The sequence below is a fragment of the Heloderma suspectum genome, chromosome 7 (genome assembly GCF_057233095.1).
Source record: "Heloderma suspectum isolate Gila_16-S chromosome 7, 16-S_ref, whole genome shotgun sequence".
Classification (NCBI taxonomy): domain Eukaryota; kingdom Metazoa; phylum Chordata; class Lepidosauria; order Squamata; family Helodermatidae; genus Heloderma; species Heloderma suspectum.
In genome coordinates, this window is record NC_139464.1 from 118,090,565 (window position 1) to 118,114,546 (window position 23,982).

General features: G+C 42.9%; 1 protein-coding gene across 2 annotated transcripts in view; it reads left to right on the top strand.

The window, feature by feature from the left end:
- The window catches only part of PCLO (piccolo presynaptic cytomatrix protein), a 424,050-nt gene extending 401,501 nt beyond the window's left edge, over positions 1-22,549 (top strand). The window contains exons 26-28 of one of the 2 annotated variants that reach the window (XM_084811197.1): positions 14,530-14,664; positions 17,137-17,282; positions 21,378-22,549. In XM_084811197.1, coding sequence (XP_084667323.1) covers positions 14,530-14,664; positions 17,137-17,282; positions 21,378-21,518 — 422 coding nt within the window. In that variant the 3' untranslated portion in view covers positions 21,519-22,549. The remainder of the gene's footprint in view (positions 1-14,529; positions 14,665-17,136; positions 17,283-21,377) is intronic. The other variant, XM_084811198.1, reaches the window with a different exon arrangement.
- Positions 22,550-23,982: the final 1,433 nt, after the last annotated feature.

Here is a 23,982-nt window from a genome sequence, read left to right on the forward strand (position 1 = left end):
ATGCCACAGGACTATTTGCTCGTCTTGCTGCAGTGGACCAAAATGGTTGGCCTTCTGGAAATTGTTCTATTGAATGTGGTCCCTGCACAATTCTCACTGGCCCCAGGAGTACTGCTGGTTTCCCTTCTTCTTGCACCACAAACTATGGTGGGAAGCTGAGATGGATCCAGAAGGGGAAGCAAGCTCACTGGCCCAGCAATCCTTTCCATGTAAACCTTCCCAGGTTCCGTTCTAATTACTGTCAGTGTAAAGGAACTTTGGTAACAAGGCTCAGAAAGACGCACTGCCATAAACCTTAGCATGTTCACCAGCAAATTTCAGTGTTGGGCTAGATGGACAAATTATCCAATTCAGTTTAAAGCAGCTCAAATATTCTTTGGGTGGAAGGTCAATAGAACAGTGACTTAGCACAGGTCTTGTATATACGAGACCTTGGGTTCAATCCCTGGAGCTAAAGAACCGCAGAAATACCCTCACCAGAGACCTCGGAGAGGCAGCTCCAGCCAGAGCTAGATCAAGCCATGTTTTGATATGGTGTATGGTAGCTCATTCTAAAAATGGAAGAAATACACTGATACTTGAAAGGAGTAGCAGAGGAGTGTTCTATGGTAGTAGAACACTCTCACCAAGAAGCTGGAAGGGCCCATTCACCATGTCTTCTCTGAATGGGTGAGGTGGGCCACGTGCAAGAATATATCTCGGACTGAACATCGTATTTAGGCTATTGAGAGAAAAGAGGATTATTGAAATGCACAGAGGTTCTTCTTAAATGTTCTGTAGGTAAAAGAAAAAAGAAAAGAAGTGAAAAAGGCTAGGTTTTTATTTTTTAAAATAAAAAACTAGCCTTTTGCATTTCTTCCCTTTTTTTCTTCTTCTGGGTTGCGTGTGTGCGCGCACGCACTTGTATGCACAGGCAGATACTTTTTAAAAAAAAATTCACATATGATTCAGGGTGTAACTGATCTAAATTTGAAGCGGCTATACAGTTCTCCAGGCAGATGTGATGATTAAGTGTGAGATCATGCATTTGGATAGGCAGCAGTTTTTGCATTTCAAAAACTCTGCTTGCTTGCCTTCTCCCTACCCGAAGGGGTTTCTGTGTTGCATAGTAAGTGAGAACAAGACAGATTTGAAAGGCCTCTAATGCTAGGAATGTGTTTAATTTTTCATTTTGAGCCACAACATAAAATAACACTAGCCAGTTGCCAGACAAGAAAGAAAGAAAGAAAGAAAGAAAGAAAGAAAGAAAGAAAGAAAGAAAGAAACGTGTGTGTTTTTTTCTTCCCATCCAGTTCTCCCTTTCCTTACCCCATTTTTTTAATTCTTAAAATATTTTTAATTTAAAAAAACACACACTGTTTCTTTTGCACATGCATCCATTGCGATCATACGCATACGGGGGCTGCACAGAAGCTGGGGGACATGTAGCACCATACCTTATGGGCAGAATCTACACTCATGGGATTTGGCAGGACGATGCTGTCCTCTTTGGATGTTTACACATTTGAATTAATTCCCCAAACATCATAGAATCTGCGAAATGCAGCCATCATATCCCTTTCAAGGCATGCCCTCAGAATAGATAAGAAATAGTGGTGCCATTTTGTCCTTGATGTAAAAAAAAAACAAGCACAGGTTTATAATAATGAACACTTTGCACAAAAGGTTAACAACTTTATAATCATGTTAAACAGAATGTGGTGATTTATGATGAGTCTGAAGCCAAGCTGTCGGATGCAAAGGCGCCAGATGCAAAGGAGAACAGAGCTCTTGTTCCTTTAACAGTTGTTTAGAAGGGAGGATTTGGAAAGCCTCTAGATTATTAGCATATAATCTGAATAAACTGTAGCTATCTAGACTTGTGACTTTCATCAAACTAGGCAATGGACAGTTGGTTATGCAATCCCCTGACAATGCTTGCAAAGTCCTATATGACTCTATGTACCTCTTCAGACCCCTGCTCAGGTTCATTCATGTATATATGATCCAGAACAGAAACAGATATTAGAGAATATGGGCCAAACTATATGTGACATTTAATGAATATTTGCATTTAATGCACAAGTTTTTAAAAATGCAGATAGCATCAGCTAGGAGGGAGCGCTGATAATTATCAGGAATACAGCAGGTGTGGAAGAGAAATGTAAATCTTTTCCCCACTGCTGTGGTCATCAGGGAAATAAATCTTCCTTCTGAAATTGTGATTTGTGCGGAGATCCCCCATTGGCACCACCCTCAGAGAATGAGATTCCCTCAACATCACAGCAGGAGGGGAAGACGGGAGGAGCAAGGAGAAAGGATGGGGAAGGAGGAAAAAGGAGAGGGAGGGAGGGATGCCTATTTCAAATTATTTGGATGCAGATGGTCCTCTCAAAATACTATTTTAAATCTGTATTTTGATACAAGGAACGATGACACAAAGTTCAGACAAATGTGAAATCTATTGTATGGCTAATTTTCAATATGCACAATGGTCTGACAGGACATTTTGTACAGGAGTTTGCAAAGATTGTATAGCTCAAGCACCCGTACATTTTTTCACACACACTCTACCTCATTGGACTCGGTTTGCGCTTGAATCAGGTTTCTTGTGTTCTGATAAAGAATACAAAAGGGGCGGGGGGATAATGGGGACATGGTGGCATGAGGGCAGTTAGTGAGTCAAAGAATCTTACAGGTAGGTTGCCAGGCTGGAAGCAAGCATGATAAAGAAAAATAATGACACACAGGTGTAAATTATGTGTGAGGTTTGGGTGGGGGAGTTCAATCAATAGATGGTCGTAAAGATAAAATTGCACCAGGGTAGGAATGACTAGGCCAAAAAAATCTTCTTTCTTGTCTTTCCAGATGTCATCTATCTCTCTATCTATCTATCTATCTATCTATCTTTCTCTCTCTCTCTTTCAGAAATATGAATATTAAATGATTACATAGAAGTCAGATTAACAGGCTTGTTATTTCATAAGATTACATGGGATAAGTAGAAGGAAATATAGATAGATAGATGATAGATAGATAGATAGATAGATAGATAGATAGATAGATAGATAGACAGACAGACAGACAGACAGACAGACAGACAGACAGATAGATATGGTATGGATAACAAGACTGTTGAGTTCTGAAAAGCAATCTTTTGCAAGTGGGGAAATGCCAAGCACGAGGCAGCCGAAGAATCGGTACACTTCATTTTCGTTAACTGGGGTTGGACTAAGGCAGTGAGCAACTTTTATAACCAAATAATGATCTCCCCAACAAAGTCCGCCTGGTGCCAACGTTGTTATCTTTTCGGCGCCGGGTTAAGACCTTTCTCTTCTCCCAGGAATTTGGCAGCATATGATAAGTTTTAATTGATCCTGGCGTACGGTTATGGTTGTCTGCTTTGAGATTGCTTATTGAAGTTGTTTTAGATATATGTTCTTGTATATTGTTCTGTTGGTGTTTTGTTTTTGCTTTTATGGAATTGGCTTTTAAAATCTGTATATTGTGTTTTTAAATGTTTTAAACTTTGTAAACCACCCAGAGAGCTTTGGCTATTGGGTGGTATTTGTTGTTGTTGTTGTTCAGTCGTTCAGTCGTGTCCGACTCTTCGTGACCCCATGGACCATAGCACGCCAGGCCTTCCTGTCCTGCGCTCTCTCCCGGAGCGTGCTCAAGTTCATATTCATTGCATCCGTGATGCTATCTAGCCATCTCATCCTCTGCCGTCCCCTTCTCCTTTTGCCTTCGGTCTTTCCCAGCATCAGGGTCTTTTCCAGGGAGTTTTCTCTTCGCATTAGGTGGCCAAAATATTGGAGCTTCAGCTTCATTATCTGTCCTTCCAATGAGCAGTCAGGGTTGATTTCCTTTAGGATGGACTGATTTGACCTCCTTGCAGTCCAGGGGACTCGTAAGAGTCTTCTCCAGCACCACAGTTCGAAAGCATCAATTCTTCGGCGCTCAGCCTTCCTTATAGTCCAGCTCTCACAGCCATACATTACTACTGGGAAAACCATAGCTTTGATTAGACAGACCTTTGTCGGCAAGGTGATGTCTCTGCTTCTTACTATGCTGTCTAGGTTTGCCATAGCTTTCCTCCCAAGGAGCAAGCGTCTTTGAATTTCATGGCTACAGTCACCGTCTGCGGTGATCTTGGAGCCCAAGAAAGTAAAATCTGTCACTGCTTCCATTTCTTCCCCTTCTATATGCCAGGAAGTGATGGGGCCAGATGCCATGATCTTAGTTTTTTTAATGTTGAGTTTCAAACCAGCTTTTGCACTCTCCTCTTTCAGCCTCAACAAGAGGCTCTTTAGATCCTCTTCGCTTTCTGCCATTAGGGTGGTATCGTCTGCATATCGGAGGTTGTTGATAATTCTCCCGGCAATCTTAATTCCGACCTCTGATTCATCCAACCCGGCGTTTCTCATGATGTACTCTGCATATAAGTTAAATAAGCAGGGCGACAATATGCAGCCTTGTCATACTCCTTTCCCAATTTTGAACCAATCGGTTGTTCCATGTCTGGTTCTTACTGTTGCTTCTTGACCCTCGTACAGGTTTCTCAGGAGACAGGTAAGGTGGTCTGGTACTCCCATCACTTTAGGAATTTGCCACAGTTTGTTGTGATCCACACAATCAAAGGCTTTAGCGTAGTCAATGAAGCAGAAATAGATGTTTTTCTGGAATTCTCTTGCTTTCTCTATGATGCAGCGAATGTTGGCGATTTGATCTCTAGTTCCTCTGCCTCTTCGAAACCCAGCTTGTACTTCCGGTAGTTCTCGGTTCGCATACTGCTGAAGCCTAGCTTGTAGGATTTTGAGCATCACTTTGCTGGCATGTGAAATGAGCGCAATTGTGCGGTAGTTTGAACACTCTTTGGCGTTGCCCTTCTTTGGAATTGGAATGTAAACTGACCTTTTCCAGTCTTGTGGCCACTGTTGAGTGTTCCAGATTTGTTGGCATATTGAATGCAGCACTTTAACAGCATCATCTTTTAGGATTTTAAATAGCTCGGCTGGAATACTGTCATCTCCGCTAGCTTTGTTGTTACTAATGCTTCCTAAGGCCCACTTGACTTCACTCTCTAGGATGTCCGGCTCAAGTTCAGTGACCGCACTATCATGGCTATCAGGGACATTCAGATCTTTCCTGTAGAGTTCTTCTGTGTATTCTTGCCACCTCTTCTTAATCTCATCTGCTTCTGTTAGGTCCCTGCCTTCTTTGTCCTTTATCATGCCCGTCTTTGCACAAAACGTTCCCTTGAGATCTCCAATTTTCTTGAAGAGATCTCTAGTCTTTCCCATTCTGTTGTTTTCCTCGATTTCTTTGCATTGTTCATTTAAGAAGGCCTTCTTGTCTCTCCTTGCTATTCTCTGGAACTCTGCATTCAGTTGGGTATAACTTCCCCTTTCTCCCTTGCTTTTCGCTTCCCTTCTTTCGTGAGCTACTTGTAAAGCCTCATCAGACAGCCACTTGGCTTTCTTGCATTTCTTTTTCTTTGGGACGGATTTCGTTGCTGCCTCCTGAACAATGTTACGGACCTCCATCCATAGTTCCTCAGGCACTCTGTCTATCAGGTCTAATCCCTGAAATCTATTCCTCACCTCCACTGTATATTCATCAGGGATATGATTTAGGTCATACCTGAACGGTTTAGTGGTTTTCCCGACGTTCTTCAATTTCAGCCGAAATTTTGCAAGAAGCAGCTCATGATCTGAGCCACAGTCAGCTCCAGGTCTTGTTTTTACTGACTGTATGGAGCTTCTCCATCTTTGGCTGCAAAGGACATAATCAATCTGATTTCGATATTGACCATCTGGTGACGTCCATGTGTAGAGTCGCCTCTTGTGCTGTTGGAAAAGAGTGTTTGCTATGATCAGCATGTTCTCTTGGCAAAACTCTATTAGCTTTTGTCCTGCTTCATTTTGTACACCAAAGCCATGCCTGCCTGTTATCCCGGTGATTTCTTGACTTCCTACTTTAGCATTCCAATCCCCTATGATGAAGAGGACATCTTTTTTTGGTGTTAGTTCTAGAAGGTGTTGTAGGTCTTCATAGAACCGATCAGCCTCAGCTTCTTCGGCCTCAGTGGTTGGGGCATAGACTTGAATTACTGTGATGTTGAATGGTTTGCCTTGGTTTCGTACTGAGATCATTCTATCGTTTTTGAGATTGTACCCCAGTACTGCTTTTCCCACCCTTTTGTTGACTATGAGTGCTACTCCATTTCTTCTAAGGGATTCTTGCCCACAATAGTAGATATGATGGTCACCTGAATTAAATTCGCCCATGCCTGTCCATTTGAGTTCGCTGATTCCCAAGATGTCGATGTTCAATCTTGCCATCTCATGTTTGACCACCTCCAGCTTACCTTGATTCATTGATCTTACATTCAATAAGTAAACCAAGCCAGTTTGGAGTCGAGTTGCATGGCCTGCCAATCAGAGTGGCCCAAGTCGTTTTGCTGCCTGAAGTAGAACCCCAATGCTGCCGTCGTCACTGTGCCACCAGGGCCAACGCTTCTTAAAAGTCCCGCTGCACCATTCAGACACCAGTTCCTGCCTCCCTCTTTTCCTTCCTCTGCCTCTCCCCACCCCAAGGTGCTGCTTGAAGAAGGTTGCTTCACACGGCAGCACAGCTCTGCTGCAGATCATGTGCTGTATTTTTAAGTATATCTTCAAAATGCACATTTACCAACAAATCATTTTTATATTATCTCTTATGACAAAAAGCAGTTCACTTTCAAAAGAGAATTATTTTCACATTTTCAAAATTCGGCACGTGTGAGCAAAGTTGTGACAGCAAGTTATTGGCCAATTCCTATGGCCATTTATTGTATTTTATTTTTTTCATGCTGGTCAACCTCCTCTCAAAATAAAGCTGAGCACCTCCAAGGCATGCCAAACACTCAGTACGGATTGGAAATAATGTCACTGTTTTGTGCTGGATGAGAGACAAAATATTCGTTTTTTAAAACACAGAAAAGTAAAAAGTATGGATTGAAGGGTAGTAACCTTAAAACAGCATTTATAGTGGAACAGTAAACAAAAAAGAGCCTTTTCAGTGCAATGAAACCAATATGCTAACTGAAGCTTTGGAAAGCTAAATTTCACAGCTTGATGAGCAGGCAGACTTGTTATAATTAAATATCATGACTATGCGCTTTGCCATGTTACTTTGCTCCCCCAAGTGGACAAAGTGAAGATTTCATTTATGTTTTGCATTAATTTCTAGGGGAAATTACACAGAGCTTTTATCCTGCGATTGAGATGGCTCAATCACCGAAGTTTGCGGGCTCTTTCCATGGTGCCGTGAACCTCCAGGGCGTCTCCTGCACTAAATGCCCTTTGTTCCATTTTTAAATAGACCGCAGATCATGAGCTATCAAATTGTCCCATTGTGTTCCACTTCAGTTTTCTCTGTGCAAAAGAGGAAAAGCGGCAAGGAGAGGAGTGAGATCAATGAAAGATACTGGAAGACTCAGATACGGGCAGAAGGAAGGGACAAGGGGTGGGGGGAAAGGAAGGAGATGAAAAAGGCTGTTGTTGTGATCCTGCATTTAAAACGGAAGCAGAATGGGGCAGAAAGCCCCATTTTAAATGCAGGATTTTAGGCTAGTGTAGAGATGCTCTAGGTGAATTTTCTGAGGCCGTAATCTTGAAAAAGCTACACTTTTTCAGTGAAGTGCACTTATGCATAGCCACAAAAGAGGACGCTGCTGACAAGTGGTTTCAAGGTCCCTGCTCTCTTTTCTGTCGGTTCTTTATCTTTAAACTGGATGTGAACTGAACACCCTTTCGAACGGGATGGCATCAGATAGAGAGCTCCCCTCTGAGAGCCCTTCAAATGGAGCAGAGGTAGGCAACCTGATGCCCACCAGATGTTTTAGGTAACATAATCCCTGGCCATTGTCCATGTTGGCTGCGGCTGCTGGAAGTTGTAGTGCAAGACATCTGGAGGGCACCCAGTGGCATATCCCTGAAACAAAGGACTGTTTTTTGTAAAGCAGGACTTACGGACACCCAGAGTGTATTTGTTCTTATGAATGCTTCAGCTCACATCCACATCTCATTAAATCCTCCTTCCAAATATTAAATCAATACAAGGCCAGCTAGATACCTACCGATTTACTAGTACTCGGCTCGTGTTCAATCTCAACACAATTTTTCCCCCATCTGAATTGGCTTTATGCCAAGTGCTGTGATTTATGCCATGATGCCAAATGTATAATTTATACCATGACACCGAAATTAGGCGTACTGTACTTGACAGATGAGTTCCAGTATAAGGCTCACATTCAGTACATGCCAGCGACCTGCATTCACAGTAAGGAAATAATATGCAGATATTGAATATGAGCCTTATACCGGAACTCATCGACCAAGTATGAGTAAGAAGATAATATGCACCGACTGCCCACTATTTAATAAGTACAGCCCCCTTTCCCTGTCCTTTATTAAAATGCCATCTCTGTTTTGGCTTTTGAGATGTTAGCAGTGTCTTGGTTAGCTACGTAGATACAAATAAATCAGTTTGAATGTCTACTTGCAGCAAGAGGTCTCTGCCTTCTATTATCGGAGTTCGCCTAAGCTGTATTGTTAGTCAGTCCATTTTTTATATGCGTTAAAATAAAAGGGAGATTCAGTAATGTGTTTGTTTAAATTTAAATGTGCACTTTTGCTTTTAGGACAGCTAGCAAATAAAATAATATTTATTTATTTATTTATTTACCACATCGTGTAGCAGAAACATAATAAATAAATAGCTGAAGCTCTCCGGGTGGGTGATTCACAACAATTAAAAACATAAAATACAACGTAAGGTACAATATAAACACTTTAAAGTTTAAAACTACAGTATAAAAGTAAAAAACAAAAATAAAACCCAGCAGCGATGCAACGATTTAAAATACAGGAAGGGAATAATGCTGTGGCCCTTAGACAGAGTCTGAGGGACCGTAGGATAATTCGGATGCCTGGATCTGATGTCGGAGGCAGCGGTCCAACTGCAGATCCAGGAAACCGCTTTCCCTGCCCCCTTCCCTTCGCAGCTAGCGTGGAGAAAACCACAATGGCTGCCTCTCCAAGGCTGCAAAGACGGGGGGAGGGGAGGGGACTGGGGAAGCTGGGATACGACATATTCCCAGGCTTCCCCAGCCTCCTTCCCTCCTGCTCTGACACACCCCAGCTAGACAGGTGAAAAAGCCCGTCTAGCCAAAATGCAGAGCGGGAGGAGTGCAGAGGCAAAAATCATCCCCGCTTCTCCTCCTGCTCTGCACAGGATGCCCATAATAAAATTAAAGCAACACAGACTGAAAAATGAAAATGTCTATCAGTCCTGAATCAATAATAAAACAGAATAAACAGCAGATAAAACATAGCAAATAAATAAAAGGGAGCACACACACAAACAGTGGCTTAAAGCCTGGGAAAATACATTTTGCCAGAGGCCAAAATGACATAAATGTAGGTGCCAAATAAGTGTCCCTGGGACGAGCATCCCCAAATCAAGGTGCCGCCACTGGAAAGGCTCTTTCCCCACTTACCACCCACCTTAGAAGGGGGAACAGTTTCCTCAGTGAAGAGCCTCAGCTGGTGATCCCAGTGATTGGTATGGGCAAAGACAATCAAAAAAGTACCTAGGCACATATTTCTTCTGTAAGGCTTTTAAGGTAAACATCAACATTTTGAATTGGGCTCAGGAGCAGTCTGAGAGAGCTTCGGCTAATGGGCAGTATAGAAATGAAATAAATAAATAAATAAACAAACACACAGTCTGGGAGATAGTGAAGCTGTTTCAGCATAGGTAAGAATTGGGCCCCAATGCTCAGTCCCTGTTAACAACCCAGTTATAGTCTGAACTAACTGCAGTTTCTAAACTGTGTTCAAAAGCAGCCTCACATACAAAACACTACAATAATCTAACCTGGAGGTTACCAGAGCATGGATAAATGCAGCCTGGTGATCTGTGTACCAGAAGGGCTGCACCTAGCACACTACTCTAAGGTGATGGAAGGCACTCTTGGGTCTCCAGCTGCAACTCCAGACTCCAAGCCTGATTTGTTTTAGGGAGAATGCATCTAGAATGGGTTGAAATTACTTTGTTGGTCTGACAAACCAACCGTCCATCTTTTCAGGACTGAGCGTCAGTTAATTGGCCCTCCTCCAGTCCGTTACTGCTCCCAGAAACCTGTTTAGCAGCTCAGCCCGCACACTGAACTCAGATGTAAATGAGAAGCAGAGCTGGTTGTTATCAGCATCCTAGTGAGACCTCACTCCAAATTTTCAGGTGACCTAACTCAGCAGTTTCATGTAGATGTGAAGTAGCAACAGGACAAAATGGCATTCTGTGAGCATTTCTACACAAGGCTTTTATTGCATGCTTGTGATCGGCCACTCATGGAGGTTTACAGGTCCTTTACATGATGTCATCAAGCTCCAGGTTGTCTCCCATGCTTTCGGACTATTCTCCTGCTTTTAAAAAGATTGGAGATAACCCGATAAGGAATGTTAATCGGGTATATCAGCTGTGTGTAATTGTGCAGTTCCACTATAACCACAGCAACATCTAGTGGCTGTAAAATGAAACATATAGAACTTGCCAAGAAAGGAATTCCCCGATTCAAAGCACGTGTCCATCTGTGTAAAGAGCCAATCTTAATCCTGCAAAGAATCCTGGAGCAGAAGCCCCGGAAAAGATGCAGGATTTTAGCCTCATGTGGGGATGTTCTGAATCATGAATGCTGTGGGGATGAGCGGTAGTCCCACACCACCACCTCTAAAAGCAACTTTTCAGACAGGAACAGAATCCCTGAAATACTGTGGCTCCAATTCCCAAGCCACAGAGCCTATCCAGGAGAATACTATGGCTGAAGTACTAGAGAGCTGGAAAGAAGATAAGATCTGGTTTCAGGAGAAGTGGTGAAATTAGATTATCATCCATTTGCACTCCTTGTGATAAATGGGGATTGTGATTGCAGACAATGTAGTTGGCAGAAATCCCACATAGTCTCTCTACGCGATAGCAATTTAGCCAGTCTTAAGTGAGAGTTTCCTGATGCTGAAATTCCAGTGACAGGCTTAATTCAACACAGCAGTAATATGCCAAGCCAGTCATTGGGTTGTATGAACTATGCTCACAAAGGGCTCAAATATATGTTCTTTAGTGTCAAGGGTGAAAATTAAGGGTAATTTCACATGTTATCCTGATGAACCAAACCAGGGAAACTTAGCTTTCCCTGGAGTGGTTAAATCAGCCAGAATCACGTGAGTCAGTCATTCACACAAATGCCTAAATGTGTGGAGACTGAGAGGCATTCAGGTTCATAGATGCAACCATTTCACCAGAATGACATAAAGTGAAATGGGCCTAAGGCTACAGTCCTATGCATACTTCCTTGGGGACAGGTCCCATTGAACTTGGTGGGATTCACTTCTGAGTAAACATGTACAGGATTCATCTGCCCATCTCACCAAAGATGCTGGCACTGCAAGGGAGGTTTATTCAGAATAGGTGGTGCGTCTTCCACCAACATTCAGTAAAGGAACAGAAGAGAAGGGATGGCGTAACGTAACTTTGCATCTCATCGCTTTTGAATTCCCTGGAATAGGCACAGAGCCCTTTTCTGAGGTTCTTTTTCACTTTTATTTTTCATATATTAATATATGAAATATATTTTAATAAACTACGATTTCTTACAAAAATATACCACCCTGAAAGTAATAGAAAATACAAGATGAACATAAGACTGAAATTACAAGATGCACCTCAGTAAATTATGAAGCATGAAGCCTTTCCAATACTCAAGCGCAAAGGGGCTTACTTCTATGTAGACATGTATTATTGGAGATTTTACATATTCGGCCCCATTTTTCTGCTTCTTAAATTTTCTCTTAATGCAATAACCACAAATCATCCAACGATCTCATAAATGCAACTCATGCCATATTTAAGTTGCATGCTCCTTTGGGTTCTTTCTTGTAGCTCCCGGGGGTGGTATTTATAATGTAAAAATATGACAGTTAGGCACCCTTCTTGGAGATCTGCAGTTGGTGGGGTGATTTTTCCCTATAATAGCTGTCACATACCTTCAACAAGTATTGTATTTATTTATTATTTTATTTATTACATTTATATCCCACCTTTCTTCCATCATGCAACTCAAGGTGGCTGCATGTGGTTCCCAGGTGGTCTCCCCTCCAAGCACTGACCAGACCCAGACCTGCTTAGCTTCAGCAAGGAGGCTCCCTCCTGTGCCTTCAGACTAGGCCCTGGGATTATTGTAAGGATGGGACTGTTCTCCTTCCCTAGAATTGCACCATTGCTACTGCTGTTAATAAATATAAACTCTTGATTTACCAGAAACTTACTAGTGATATATCTGTAAATACTAGAACTATGATATGGCTTCAGGTAAGTCCCAAAATCAGGAGAAGATGCTGATGCTAGGGAAAGTGGAAGGGAAAAGGAAGAGGGGCCAACCAAGGGCAAGATGGATGGATGATATTCTGGAGGTGACGGACATGACCTTGGGGGAGCTAGGGGTGGCAATGGCTGACAAGAAGCTCTGGCGTGGGCTGGTCCATGAAGTCACAAAGAGTCGGAAGCGACTGAACAAATAACAAGTCCCAAACTGGTCCTTGAATTCTATCTTCAGATCTGATTTACAGAACCCATGTGAAGAAACTGATCACTTAAACCGGCCCAGAGTGAGAGAAGTGGGGGAGCATAAACTCTGGAAATAATATTATTTTTTGTTTAGAACAGCTATTACTCTGAAGTCTAGAACAGCAAATCACAGTAATCCAAATGCATGACACCCTTCACGTTTGTTTTATGGCATTATTGGAGAAGGTAATAGAAGCAGTAGATTTTGGCTGGAATTGCAATGCATTTTGCTGGAAGTGTGTTTAAACATAGTCACACATCACCAAATACCTTTCAGCAAATTGTGAAAATGATCCATTGCCTTGTATTTGCCAACTAAAACCTAAGAAGTCTGTTGTCCTCATGAGGTACAATGATCAATTTGTCTTTCTAATGAATTACTTACATAGCTGATATTAGCTGCATTTAAAATGGAATCCAATTGCAGAATATTCTCTCATCCTTCAAAGGGCTGATTTACTGTATTGGGGTCAGATCTCAAAATAACATTTGATTTAACAAGTTAAGAAGTAAATAATCAAAGCCAAATTGAAGATAAATCAAAGGCAAGTGTTCTCCCGCCCCTCAGTTCAGTTTCATTCTTATTCAGTTCTCCCTAGATAAGTGTGATATGCCAGATGCAGTAACCTTGAACCATTACAAAATATTAATATGTGTATTCATTTTCAGTGATGGTTTTGGTCTTTGGTGCAACTACAGGCTTTTCTGCACAAGGCTTTTAACAAGCCACTTTGCTAAGGTTTCTGCTTCTGGATTCTTTGTGGGATCAGCTCCTTTACGCATTTCTTTTTTCAGGGAGTTTTGTTCTCTGCCTTTCTACATGTTCCCTTGCACAACCACTAGGTGGCGCTGTAATATAGTGCCATTGCAGAAATACACTAGGGTTTCATGCTGCCATTCAGGATATACCAGACTTTCCAGGTTATTAAAAAAAATGATAAAATTATTTTTTGTGAACCACCCAGAGAGCTTTGGCAATCGGGTGGTATAGAAATTAAATAAATAAAATGGTTGCCAAGCACAGGAGAGGCCGTGGAGGATGATGACATTGTGTAAAAGGCCCACAAACTCCCGTGAGTGAGGAATCATGAGCATACAATAAATGCCTCGTGTAGAAAGGCTCTAGGAGTGATATGGAAGATCTATGATCAGGATCTCCCATGGATTTTTTTTAATGCAATAGTAGAAACAGGAAAAGCCCAAATCAGATTGGAACGATGGTGTTGGGAGAGAGGGAGTTAACTCTCCTGTGCCATTTTCTCAATTAAAATCACACTGGGAAAACTGCTATTTGCCCTGTATATATTCCTCCATATGGCAAATAGCAGCTTCATGAGAGATTATCATCAGGAAAATGGCAAAGAAGGAAAGAAACACATCCTCTGTTTGATGTGTGATCCCAGTCGTAATTAAGGGCCCCTGCCACTGCTATTAAATTTATTTTTAAAAATGCAGAAGATCTTCATTATGGAGTTCCCATGTCGTGTCTAATTTGTCTTTTAGCTGGGAAGTAATGTTAAGTAGTCTTCTTCCATTCTTATAGCCCATTTCTCGTTTAGAGAAACCACAAAACCAGTGGAGATCAGTACTGAGGCATTGGGGCTCTCTGGGTAGAGGGACTGAAAAGGCAAGGTTGAAAAACCATGCGGACATTCAAACAAGAGATGGCTGGGAATTATGGGAGTTTCAGTCCAACATGTCTGGAGAGCACCAGGTTGGGGAGGGCTGTGGTAGGGACTGACGTATGAATGACACCGTTAACAGTACCATTTCACTTGAAAGTACTACCTTTCTAGACAAACTCCAATAATACAATCATCCAAAATCTGTAACATAAATCTCTTCTTTCACTGTAACTCATACGATTCCCCCACTCTTTTATAGGTAAAACCCAGGTGATGGGTGAAATCAAGATTGCTTTGAAGAAGGAAATGAAGACTGACGGAGAACAGCTAATAGTGGAGATCCTTCAGTGCAGAAATATCACCTACAAGTTTAAGTCTCCAGATCACCTACCAGGTATCAATCATAAACCAGTATTTTAAAACAGAATTTTAAAACAGTGATGTGATTAATAATAACACGGTGGGTTGTATCCCGATTTAGACATGCTTAGAGTAAACCCACTGAAATCAAGAGCACAAATTAATCATGACTTAAGGCCAATTGATTTCAATGGATCTACTCGAAGTATGACTAAATCTAGATCTAACCCCATGGGGTTTTTAAAAAAAAATACCAGGCATCGGGAGAGAGGTGATTGTCCTGGGAAATCCAGCACCCAGGGAGGGGAGGTTCAAGTTTTCCCAGCTGCAAGAGCAGTGAAGATCTCCCCTGCATGGCAATTATCATTGGAAAAAAGCTCCCATGGTGCCTGAGGCCTTTTCTACATGTGAAGCCCCTTCATGCAATTCACCTGTGAAGGGGGCGAAGTATGAATCAATACGACAATGGAACCAATTCCCTAGGGAGGCGGTGGGCTCTCCCACACTGGAGGCCTTCAAGATGAGGCTGGACTGCCACCTGTCAGGGATGCTCTGACTTGGATTCCTGCATTGAGCAGGGGGTTGGACTCGATGGTCTTGTTGGCCCCTTCCAACCCTACTGTTCTGTGATTCTATGAAGCTGGACAGCCATCTGTTGGGGATTGTTGAGCAGGGGGTTGGACTCGATGGTCTTGTAGGCCCCTTCCAACCCTACTGTTCTGTGATTGTATGATTCTATGAAGCTGGACAGCCATCTGTTGGGGATGCTGACTTGAATTCCTGCATTGAGCAGGGGGTTGGACTCGATGGTCTTGTAGGCCCCTTCCAACCCTACTGTTCTGTGATTCTTTGATTCTATGAAGCTGGACAGCCATCTGTTGGGGATGCTCTGACTTGGATTCCTGCACTGAGCAGGGGGTTGGACTCGATGGTCTTGTAGGCCCCTTCGAACCCTACTGTTTTGTGATTCTATGATTTTAGTTTGACAGATCACATATTCACATATCACATAAGCAGGCCTATGATTTATCTGGGGGTTCTACCACAAGGGCCAACTAGGGACTGTGTGACACATTATGTTATTTAAGTGTTCACCTAAAAATGTAAGATACACCCAATACACCCACCAGAGAGCTAAGACTGGTCGCTCATACACTCAACATATGAAATGGCCCAAAGCAGCCAGCTAGAGTGGGGTTGAACAAATTCATGAGGGATAAAACTATCAATGGCTGCTAGTCACATCGGCTGTAGCCCTGGGATCAGAGCCAGGATGCTTCTCAATACCAGTTGCTGGGAACATGAGCAGTGGAGGCTGGTGGCTCCAATTTCAGTGTGGCTATGAATCCATTCTGGGTTTCTGTCAGACAAGGAACCAGGCAGACCTCTAAAGGAGCTACCCAAGGTGCTATTGGGGGGATAAGGTTCGGCACCTTGGATAGCTCCTTTAGAGGTCTGCCTGGTTCTGACTAAAACCCAGAATGGATTCATAGCCCCACCGGAATCGGAGCCACCAGCCTCCCGGGACATGAGCAGGAGGGTATTATCGCACTCATGTCCTTTCCCATAGGCATGTGGTTGGCCACTGTGGGAAGCAGGTTGATGGACTAGATACTCCTTTGGCCTGATCCAGCAAAGCTCTTCTTGTGTTCTGAGTGATACAATTTAAGGGGCATCCATCGTGGTGAAACCGTCACACAAGTCTGGGCTCTCATATGGTTTCTGGTCCTGGAATCCCCTGCAATATCACAGCAGGAACTGGGGCACGCTCTCAATTCGCGTAGAGGGTCAGCAGTCCTAGAAGACATCTGTGCGGTCTTCTTTGCTGCTCCCAGCAAAACCAGTTTGTCAGATGAACTGAAAGTGCACTCCAGAATCCTGCAGTGGTACAAGAGGTTTTGGAATGTTGTTGTTGTTGTTGTTGTTGTTGCATTTATATCCCGCCTTTTTTCCTCTTGCAAGATGTTTGCTCATTGGCATGGAAAAATCATTGCGCTGCCTCATATAGACCATAAGAAACCCCCTTTAAGATAGGCCAAATTGGGCCTATTTTAATCTGTGGCTGTTTTTATTTACCTGGGACTGGATCAAGAACCATCATTCTGCCAGTGGAAGGATACTGCTTGTGGAACAAGACTCAGACATCCTCTCCCCAGCCTCCCAGCCCTCGCATGCCCTCCAAATCTGGTCCAGAGGGTCCCGCAGCCCTCTCTGTAGTGTCAGCTTCTATGGAATGTGTGTTCCAAGTTGAAGTACCTCTAATCCATTTTCTTTCTGGAAAATATGTGGCTTTCTCACCTTCATCTCTTTTATGTAAGACTAATAAACAATTTCATTTGAGAAAATTGACCGCTGTTATTATAAATTAAATACTGCATTAACTGTGCTGGAATTACCTCAGACCTATATAGAGGGCAGAGAGAATGAATTTAACGCTAAATTTCTTAACAGTTTAAAGACACCTAATGGGATGCCATATTATAGGCTGAACTATTTATTTGAACAGATCTGTATGTAAAGCTGTACGTTGTCAACCTCACAACTCAAAAGAGAGTGATCAAGAAGAAAACAAGAGTATGCAGGCACGACCGAGAACCTTCGTTCAATGAAACATTTAGATTCAGTTTGAGTCCTACTGGACACTCCCTCCAGGTAATTCTCCTTCTTAATGCAAACCGAATGTTGTGCTTCTTGTGTTGGCATTGAGACTCTGTTTTTCACTCAATTACTTAGCACTATTTACTTACCATCTGAGGAGGGCCGAACTAGACATTCCATGGAAGATCACCAGAGGTCCTCAAATTCTCTACTTGCTTGAAAGAGCTGAAAAGGACTAATGCCCACAAGTCACAAAATGGTGACAGATGGAGCTGGAGTTTGGCATAATCAGCTGCCCATTGCTGAGATTATTTTATATTTGTTTGTTTGTTTATTTATTGCATGTATATCCCACCTTTTTTCCTCTTGCAAGGAACCCCAGGTGGCTTACATTATCCTCCTCCTCCTCTCCATTGTATCCTCACAGCAACAACCCTGTGAGGTAGGCTGGGCTGAAAGTCTGTGACAGGCCCAAAGTCTCCCAGCGAGCTTCCATGGCCGAGGGGAGACTAGAACCCGGATCTCCCAGCTGCCAGTCCAACACTCTCACCACTACGCCACACTGGCTGTCACACTACACTGTTGTTTATTTGCTCAGTCGCTTCCGACTCTTCGTGACTTCATGGACCAGCCCACGCCAGAGCTTCCTATCGGCCGTCCCCACCCCCAGGTCCCCCAAGGTCGAGTCCGTCACCTCCAGAATATCATCCATCCATCTTGCCCTTGGTCGGCCCCTCTTCCCTTTGCCTTCCACTTTCCCTAGCATCAGCATCTTCTCCAGGCTGTCCTGTCTTCTCATTATGTGGCCAAAGTACTTCAGTTTTGCCTTTAATATCATTCCCTCAAGTGAGCAGTCTGGCTTTATGTCCTAGAGGATGGACTGGTTTGATCTTCTTGCAGTCCGAGGCACTCTCAGAATTTTCCACTGGCTATTATATTGATATCTAATCCCTCTTTGAAAATTGTAGCGTCTTGGCCACAGCTATTTCCTTGTAGCAGGGAGTTCCATAATTCAGCTTTCCTCAAGTTGAGTACAGACATTGGCTCTGGAAGTGTCATTATTCAGCCTCCCCACTTGGGGAAGAATTTGCTGATGCAGAGGCTCTAAGTCTAGGTTTCCAAGATGGTACTCCTGGGCACCAGTTTGCACCCGGACACTTTTCTTGCTGCCCACCAGGCTCCCTGCCTTTCCTGATTTTAATTTTATTTCTTAAGATTATTTTAAATTGTTCTTTTTAACTCCGAGATTTCCATACTGCAAATCAAGGTGCTGCCCTGTATTTCATTTCAGAATCTATGTTTGGGTTCAAAAGAGTGGTGTTGTATTTTTGTATTTTGGAACTCAGTATTTTGTATTTTGGAGCTCACCTCTGCCTTGTTCTTTGGCTAGTTACTTTTCTGTTAGTCTCACCAGTTTGCCTTCTGGGAAATGAGTGTTTGTGGCTGGCCATGCCCACCATGGCAGCCATGTTATTAAGGAGAAAGCCCCTCTGCGGCAGCCACTTCACGAAAGTGCCCATGACACTCTCTCAAAATTCCAGTTGCGCCCGCTGACCCAAAAAGTTAAGGACCTCTGCTCTGAGTAAACTTTTTATTTTACATTGCTTCTCTCCTCTCCCCACATGCCCCTCAAAGTCTTCTTACCCATCTCCAGTCATTTCTTCTCCCCTTCTCCTTTCACACTTAATTTGTGCCCGAGCCCCAATGGCCAGTTTCTTTCATCCTTCCCTCCTGCTGCTTTTGCATTCACTTCCTCCTAAAACAACTTTCCTCTCTTATATTTTATGTATTTCTTTATTGCATTTATATCCCACCTTTTTTCCTCTTGCGAGGAACCCAAGGCGGCTTACATTATCCTCCTCCTCTCCATTGTATCCTCACAACAACAACCCTGTGAGGTAGGTTGGGCTGAGAGTCTGTGACGCGTCCAAAGTCACCCAATGAGTTTCCATGGCTGAGTGGGGACTAGAACCCGGTTCTCCCAGCTCCCAGTCCAACACTCTCGCCACTGCACCACACTGGCTCTTACCAGATTACCAGAAGTGGCATATTTGCGCACCACCACTCAACCCATATTGGGGTGGTCTGCAGGGATGGAGAAAATTGCACGCTTTTGCTTGCCATAGACAAATCAGACAACCAATTTGCAGGGAACAGCCAGAAGTTGAGAACACAACAAGCCTTTTTTCCTCTTGCGAGGAACCCAAGGTGGCTTACATTATCCTCCTCCTCTCCATTTTATCCTCACAACAACCCTGTGAGTTAGGTTGGGCTGAGAGTCTGTGACGCACCCAAAGTCACCCAGTGAGCTTCCGTAGCCGAGTGGGGACTAGAACCTGGATTTCCCAGCTCCCCGTCTGACACGCACACCACTACACCGCACTGTATCCTCTTCTTCTTTATTCCTAGTTTTAAAAAAATATTACTGCTGTCATTAAAAATATTGGCCTTGTTCTCTAGCCAAACTCCTGCTGCCACACCTGCCTATGCAGTGCACGTGGTAACAGCCACGGCGCAGAGCCGTCAAGCAAAAAGACACAGAGCCGTCTGCAGCACTGAGACCCACAGTTTGAGAAACACCGCCGTAGACATTTCCACAAACAGTCTTGATGTGTTCTGCTTGCTTTTAACCGAAAAGCTTCAGCAGGAGGCTGCCAGTTTCAGCAGGGGGCGCTACTTAGCTTATCACTTCCCCTTCCCACCAGAAAACCGCTCCCTGCGCTGCTTTTCCCCCCACAGAAAGAGATGGGAAACCGATATATTTTCCCTGCATGGGGACGGGGAAAAGTTGGAGGGGCATTTTGCAGAGAAAAAGCCCTTCCTCCCTTTTTCTCCCAGTCCAAATTATTCTAATGCTGATTTTCAGCTAAAAAAAAAAAATGTTGGGAGACTGTTTGCTCATGTTCCATGTATGCTCCTTAGATGCAGACATTGCCAAGTAAGCAAAACAGCCGTATTTCTCCTGTTGCCTCTGTCTGGGTTGGTGCTTTACATCTTTAGAGGAAGACTTCTCTTATGCATGAAAACCTAGAACAGCTGTGTCGGGGTTCTGTCTCTCCTCAAGCCAGGAGCGTGACTGAAACATGCCTTTGTACCTATTTAGGCTGCTGTGCGAACGGTGCCATGCTGAAATTGGATTGCTGACACAGACACATACAGTACTAGGATGCTGCGGATCTATGGCCTAGGTCTATGCTGTACCTCCATGCTAGTTGTGCATACATAGGCAGCGGTGGGCCAGTTTAAATAGGATGATGTCCATGTGCAGCCTACACAGGCGAGGTTCTTTTTTCCTTTAAGGCAGCCATCCTCGTATTTAAACCAGTCTCCTTCAGCGTACAGAATATTCTTAGCCTGGAAAAGTATTTCCTATTCTTCAAGCGTCAACCTGTAGTGTAAGACAGAAGTAGACAGAGTTTGAAGAGAGAATTGAGAAAGTGGCATGCTCTTCAAAACAGGAGTCTTTGACAGGGTGTTCCTCATAAAGTAGATCAAGAAAGGGCCAATGTCTGATCGGTGCCACAAAGCCCATCAGCAGCCCCCTAATGGAGGCCCCATTCTTGACTGTGGAAACCCAGGCTTACACTCCTGCTTGATCGGCAAAGCCCAGACTGAGTTTGGGGCAAGCCATTCGCATTCAGACTAATCAAATGCACTAGGGTTCTAGTGAGGGGGCGAGGGAAAGTTGCCACCCCGAGGTCATCAGACTGAGAAAGGGCAGACAGATAAATGTAGCAAAGCAAGTACCACTTCACCTTGACTTATTTAATAAATACAAATAGATTGTATTTCTATTACAACCTTACTCTCTTAGGCAGTAGTTTTCAAGCTGTGTTCTGGAGAACCCTGGGCTTCCTTGGAAGTTTATCAGGAGATCTCAGTAAAGGAGACAGCTTGCCCATTGCTATTGATTTCCCCTTGTCATGTGCAGCCCCAGTAGATGTGTATGATGTGTTCTGTGGCACCCTGTCAGTTCACATGGTGCACCAGTCTCAGCAGGTGTGGTTCATACCCCGCATGAACTAACTGTGCACCAGAACATCTCTGGCAAAGGTAAAATGTCTGAAACAAAAGTAGAGAGTTTGAATTCATGCTCTAGGTGCTTAATGTAATAGCAAATATCTATCTGACCCTCTGTTCTGTTCCCAGATTCTCCTTGTTTCCAATGGAGGAAAGTTTATGAAGAAGACCTTGATTGGTGAGGCCTATATCTGGCTTGACAAAGTGGACCTCAGGAAAAGAATAGTAAACTGGCACAAACTTTTGGTCAGCTCAACCCAAACCCATTGAGCGAAGGTGTCTTCTTGGGGCATTGTGCCTTTGCAGAGTCGACTTGCGTGATTCCAAGACTCTACTTAGCTAGGCTTTCAGAATATGAAGTAGAAAAAAACAAGTTCTGGGCTACTTAGCACACTTTCATGAGGGCTAGTCAATATGTTTTGCTGTGTTTTTAAAAAACAAATCAGCAAAGAAAGAAAAAACCAACCACCCTAAGCCCAGAAGCTAAGATGAGTCTGCTTGAAAAAGAAGGCTGAACTGAGGGCTTGGTGATGTTAGAATCTTTGTGGCTTTGAAGCAAAAGAATAGCACCCATGCCCCTGAAGGCCGGTGTTCATGCAGACCATTTGGCTACGTCTAGAGACAGTCTCTGAGAGAGCTACCTGATTCTTGGTGCAATCAGAAGAGAGATCATTTTATGCAAAAGCACCTAAGGTGACTTTCATGTTCTCACTTATCAGAAGACTCAACCACGTTCTTCTGCACCTCAGAATATCTGACTATTTGCTATAGTGAGATCATGCCCTAGGAGGCAAATGGCAGGATATTTTATTTTATATGGTGGCAATGTTTCTATTTGTGCATTATTTTTTCCTTTACTAATTATATGCTTTGGACTATAGGTTCAGAATGATAATCTCTGTTGTTCTCCATGTTAGTAATGTGACATTGCCATCTTGGAATGTAAACGTGCAGAAAGCACATGAATAATTGTCATTTTGGAAAAGGAAAAAGAATTTGGGGAGGGGGCGGTGGGATCGGCGGCATAGCTTGAAAAGAAAAATTTCACCAATCGTGTGGAAGAAATTGCAGTTCAACCTACTTGTTTGGAGTCACTAGTTTAAAGAAATTGAGTTGATCCAAAGGGCTTTTAAGCACTATGATATTGTTGCCTCGTCGCTACCTATCTGTCTTGCCTTTGTGAACTTCAAGGGGTTGATGTTTCAAAATGTCTAGCATGACGTAGTCCATTTGTTAGATCCACTGTGCTAATGTCTCCCTGCTCATTGGGGGGTTCTAAACCAATAAAAACACTTGACATCAAGAAGAAGTGACACAATGTACCTCACAGTTTGTGTGATAGTGTATTACAGACTTCTTCTCCTATGCATAAAGTAGCACATATTCTGTTCACGTGTGGGGTTCCACTTTTGAAAATGAAAGTATTGGAAGAAGGATTTCTGCCACATTGCATTCTAAGGCCAAATCTTGCTTATAAAATGACGGATCCATGCCTAGAGATTTCTAGCCCTCTAGCATTCATTGCCATGACCTCAAAGCTTTCTAGAGGAATTAAAAATAAGGCTATGATTGCGGCTTCCGTGCAGACTTCATAAAACAAAAATGGGTACACTGTTGGCCCTGCGATATATGATTGCTTTATATTCTTGTAATAGAAAATGGGCAATTCATTACGCTATGCCAAACCGTTCCATGAAACAGAAATAGCAAAACTTCAAGTGACAACAAGTTTCTACAGTAAATAATAAACAAGAACATATATTTTGATTTTAAGCAAGGCAGTGCTCATCTGCATAATTGTGTTCATAGGAAGATCAAAGAAGCCTCTAGAAATGTACTAAATAAAAATAGTGAAGTTAAACACGAAGTTGAGATCACCCTGAATAACTTCTTCCAGTTATTTTAATCAGTGAACCCCTTATCAGAAGGAGAAAGCTCCAAATCTAGAAAATATGTACCAGAAATAAAGCACTTGAAATTAAATTGTATGTTTCCACCAACCAGCACATCTCGAGACACTATATGGCCAAGGTAGGGGTTCACGGATCCAACTTCACCTACTAATACACTGCATATTACCTTTTATTCCCCATTGTAAAATATGCAATTATCGGGCGGAGGTAGCACATATGGACATAGATTAACCACAGGTGTTCTAACTCTGATTTCATCCACCTGTTCCCCAGTAATGATGTCAATTTCAGTCCATCTCTTGGGAGCGATTATACCGCCCAGTCCCAAAATTGCTGCTACTTCAAATGTGGAAATTGCCTGCTACTTCATACCATGCCCGCCTTACCCAGAGTCAAAGAAAAAGATGTCTCACATAGGAGCTGGATCTGTATTTTCTGAAATAGCAAGTTTCAAATTCAAGTACTAAGCCAAGTATTTCTTTATTTTTTAAATGGTGAGATGTGCAATTCTGTGCAAACAGCTGACAATTTTGTCCTTGCTAAGATTTATAACCAAGGCAGTGAATCTTTCCATGGTTGCCATGGGGACTAAAAGCACCAAGTAAAAGACTTACTAGTTATCTTAACTGATAAAGCTAGGCTTCTATTGCAACATACTGTTATGTGTATTGGGTGGATTCAGGAGCAAAGGACTGCTTCATGTTAATAGCAGACATTTATTTACAATTATTTACTTGTTTTTTTCTCAATACTGTTGTCATGGCTTGAACTGTCCCTCATTCACCATCTCTTACGCTGACCAGACCTTAGTTCTAGGGCAG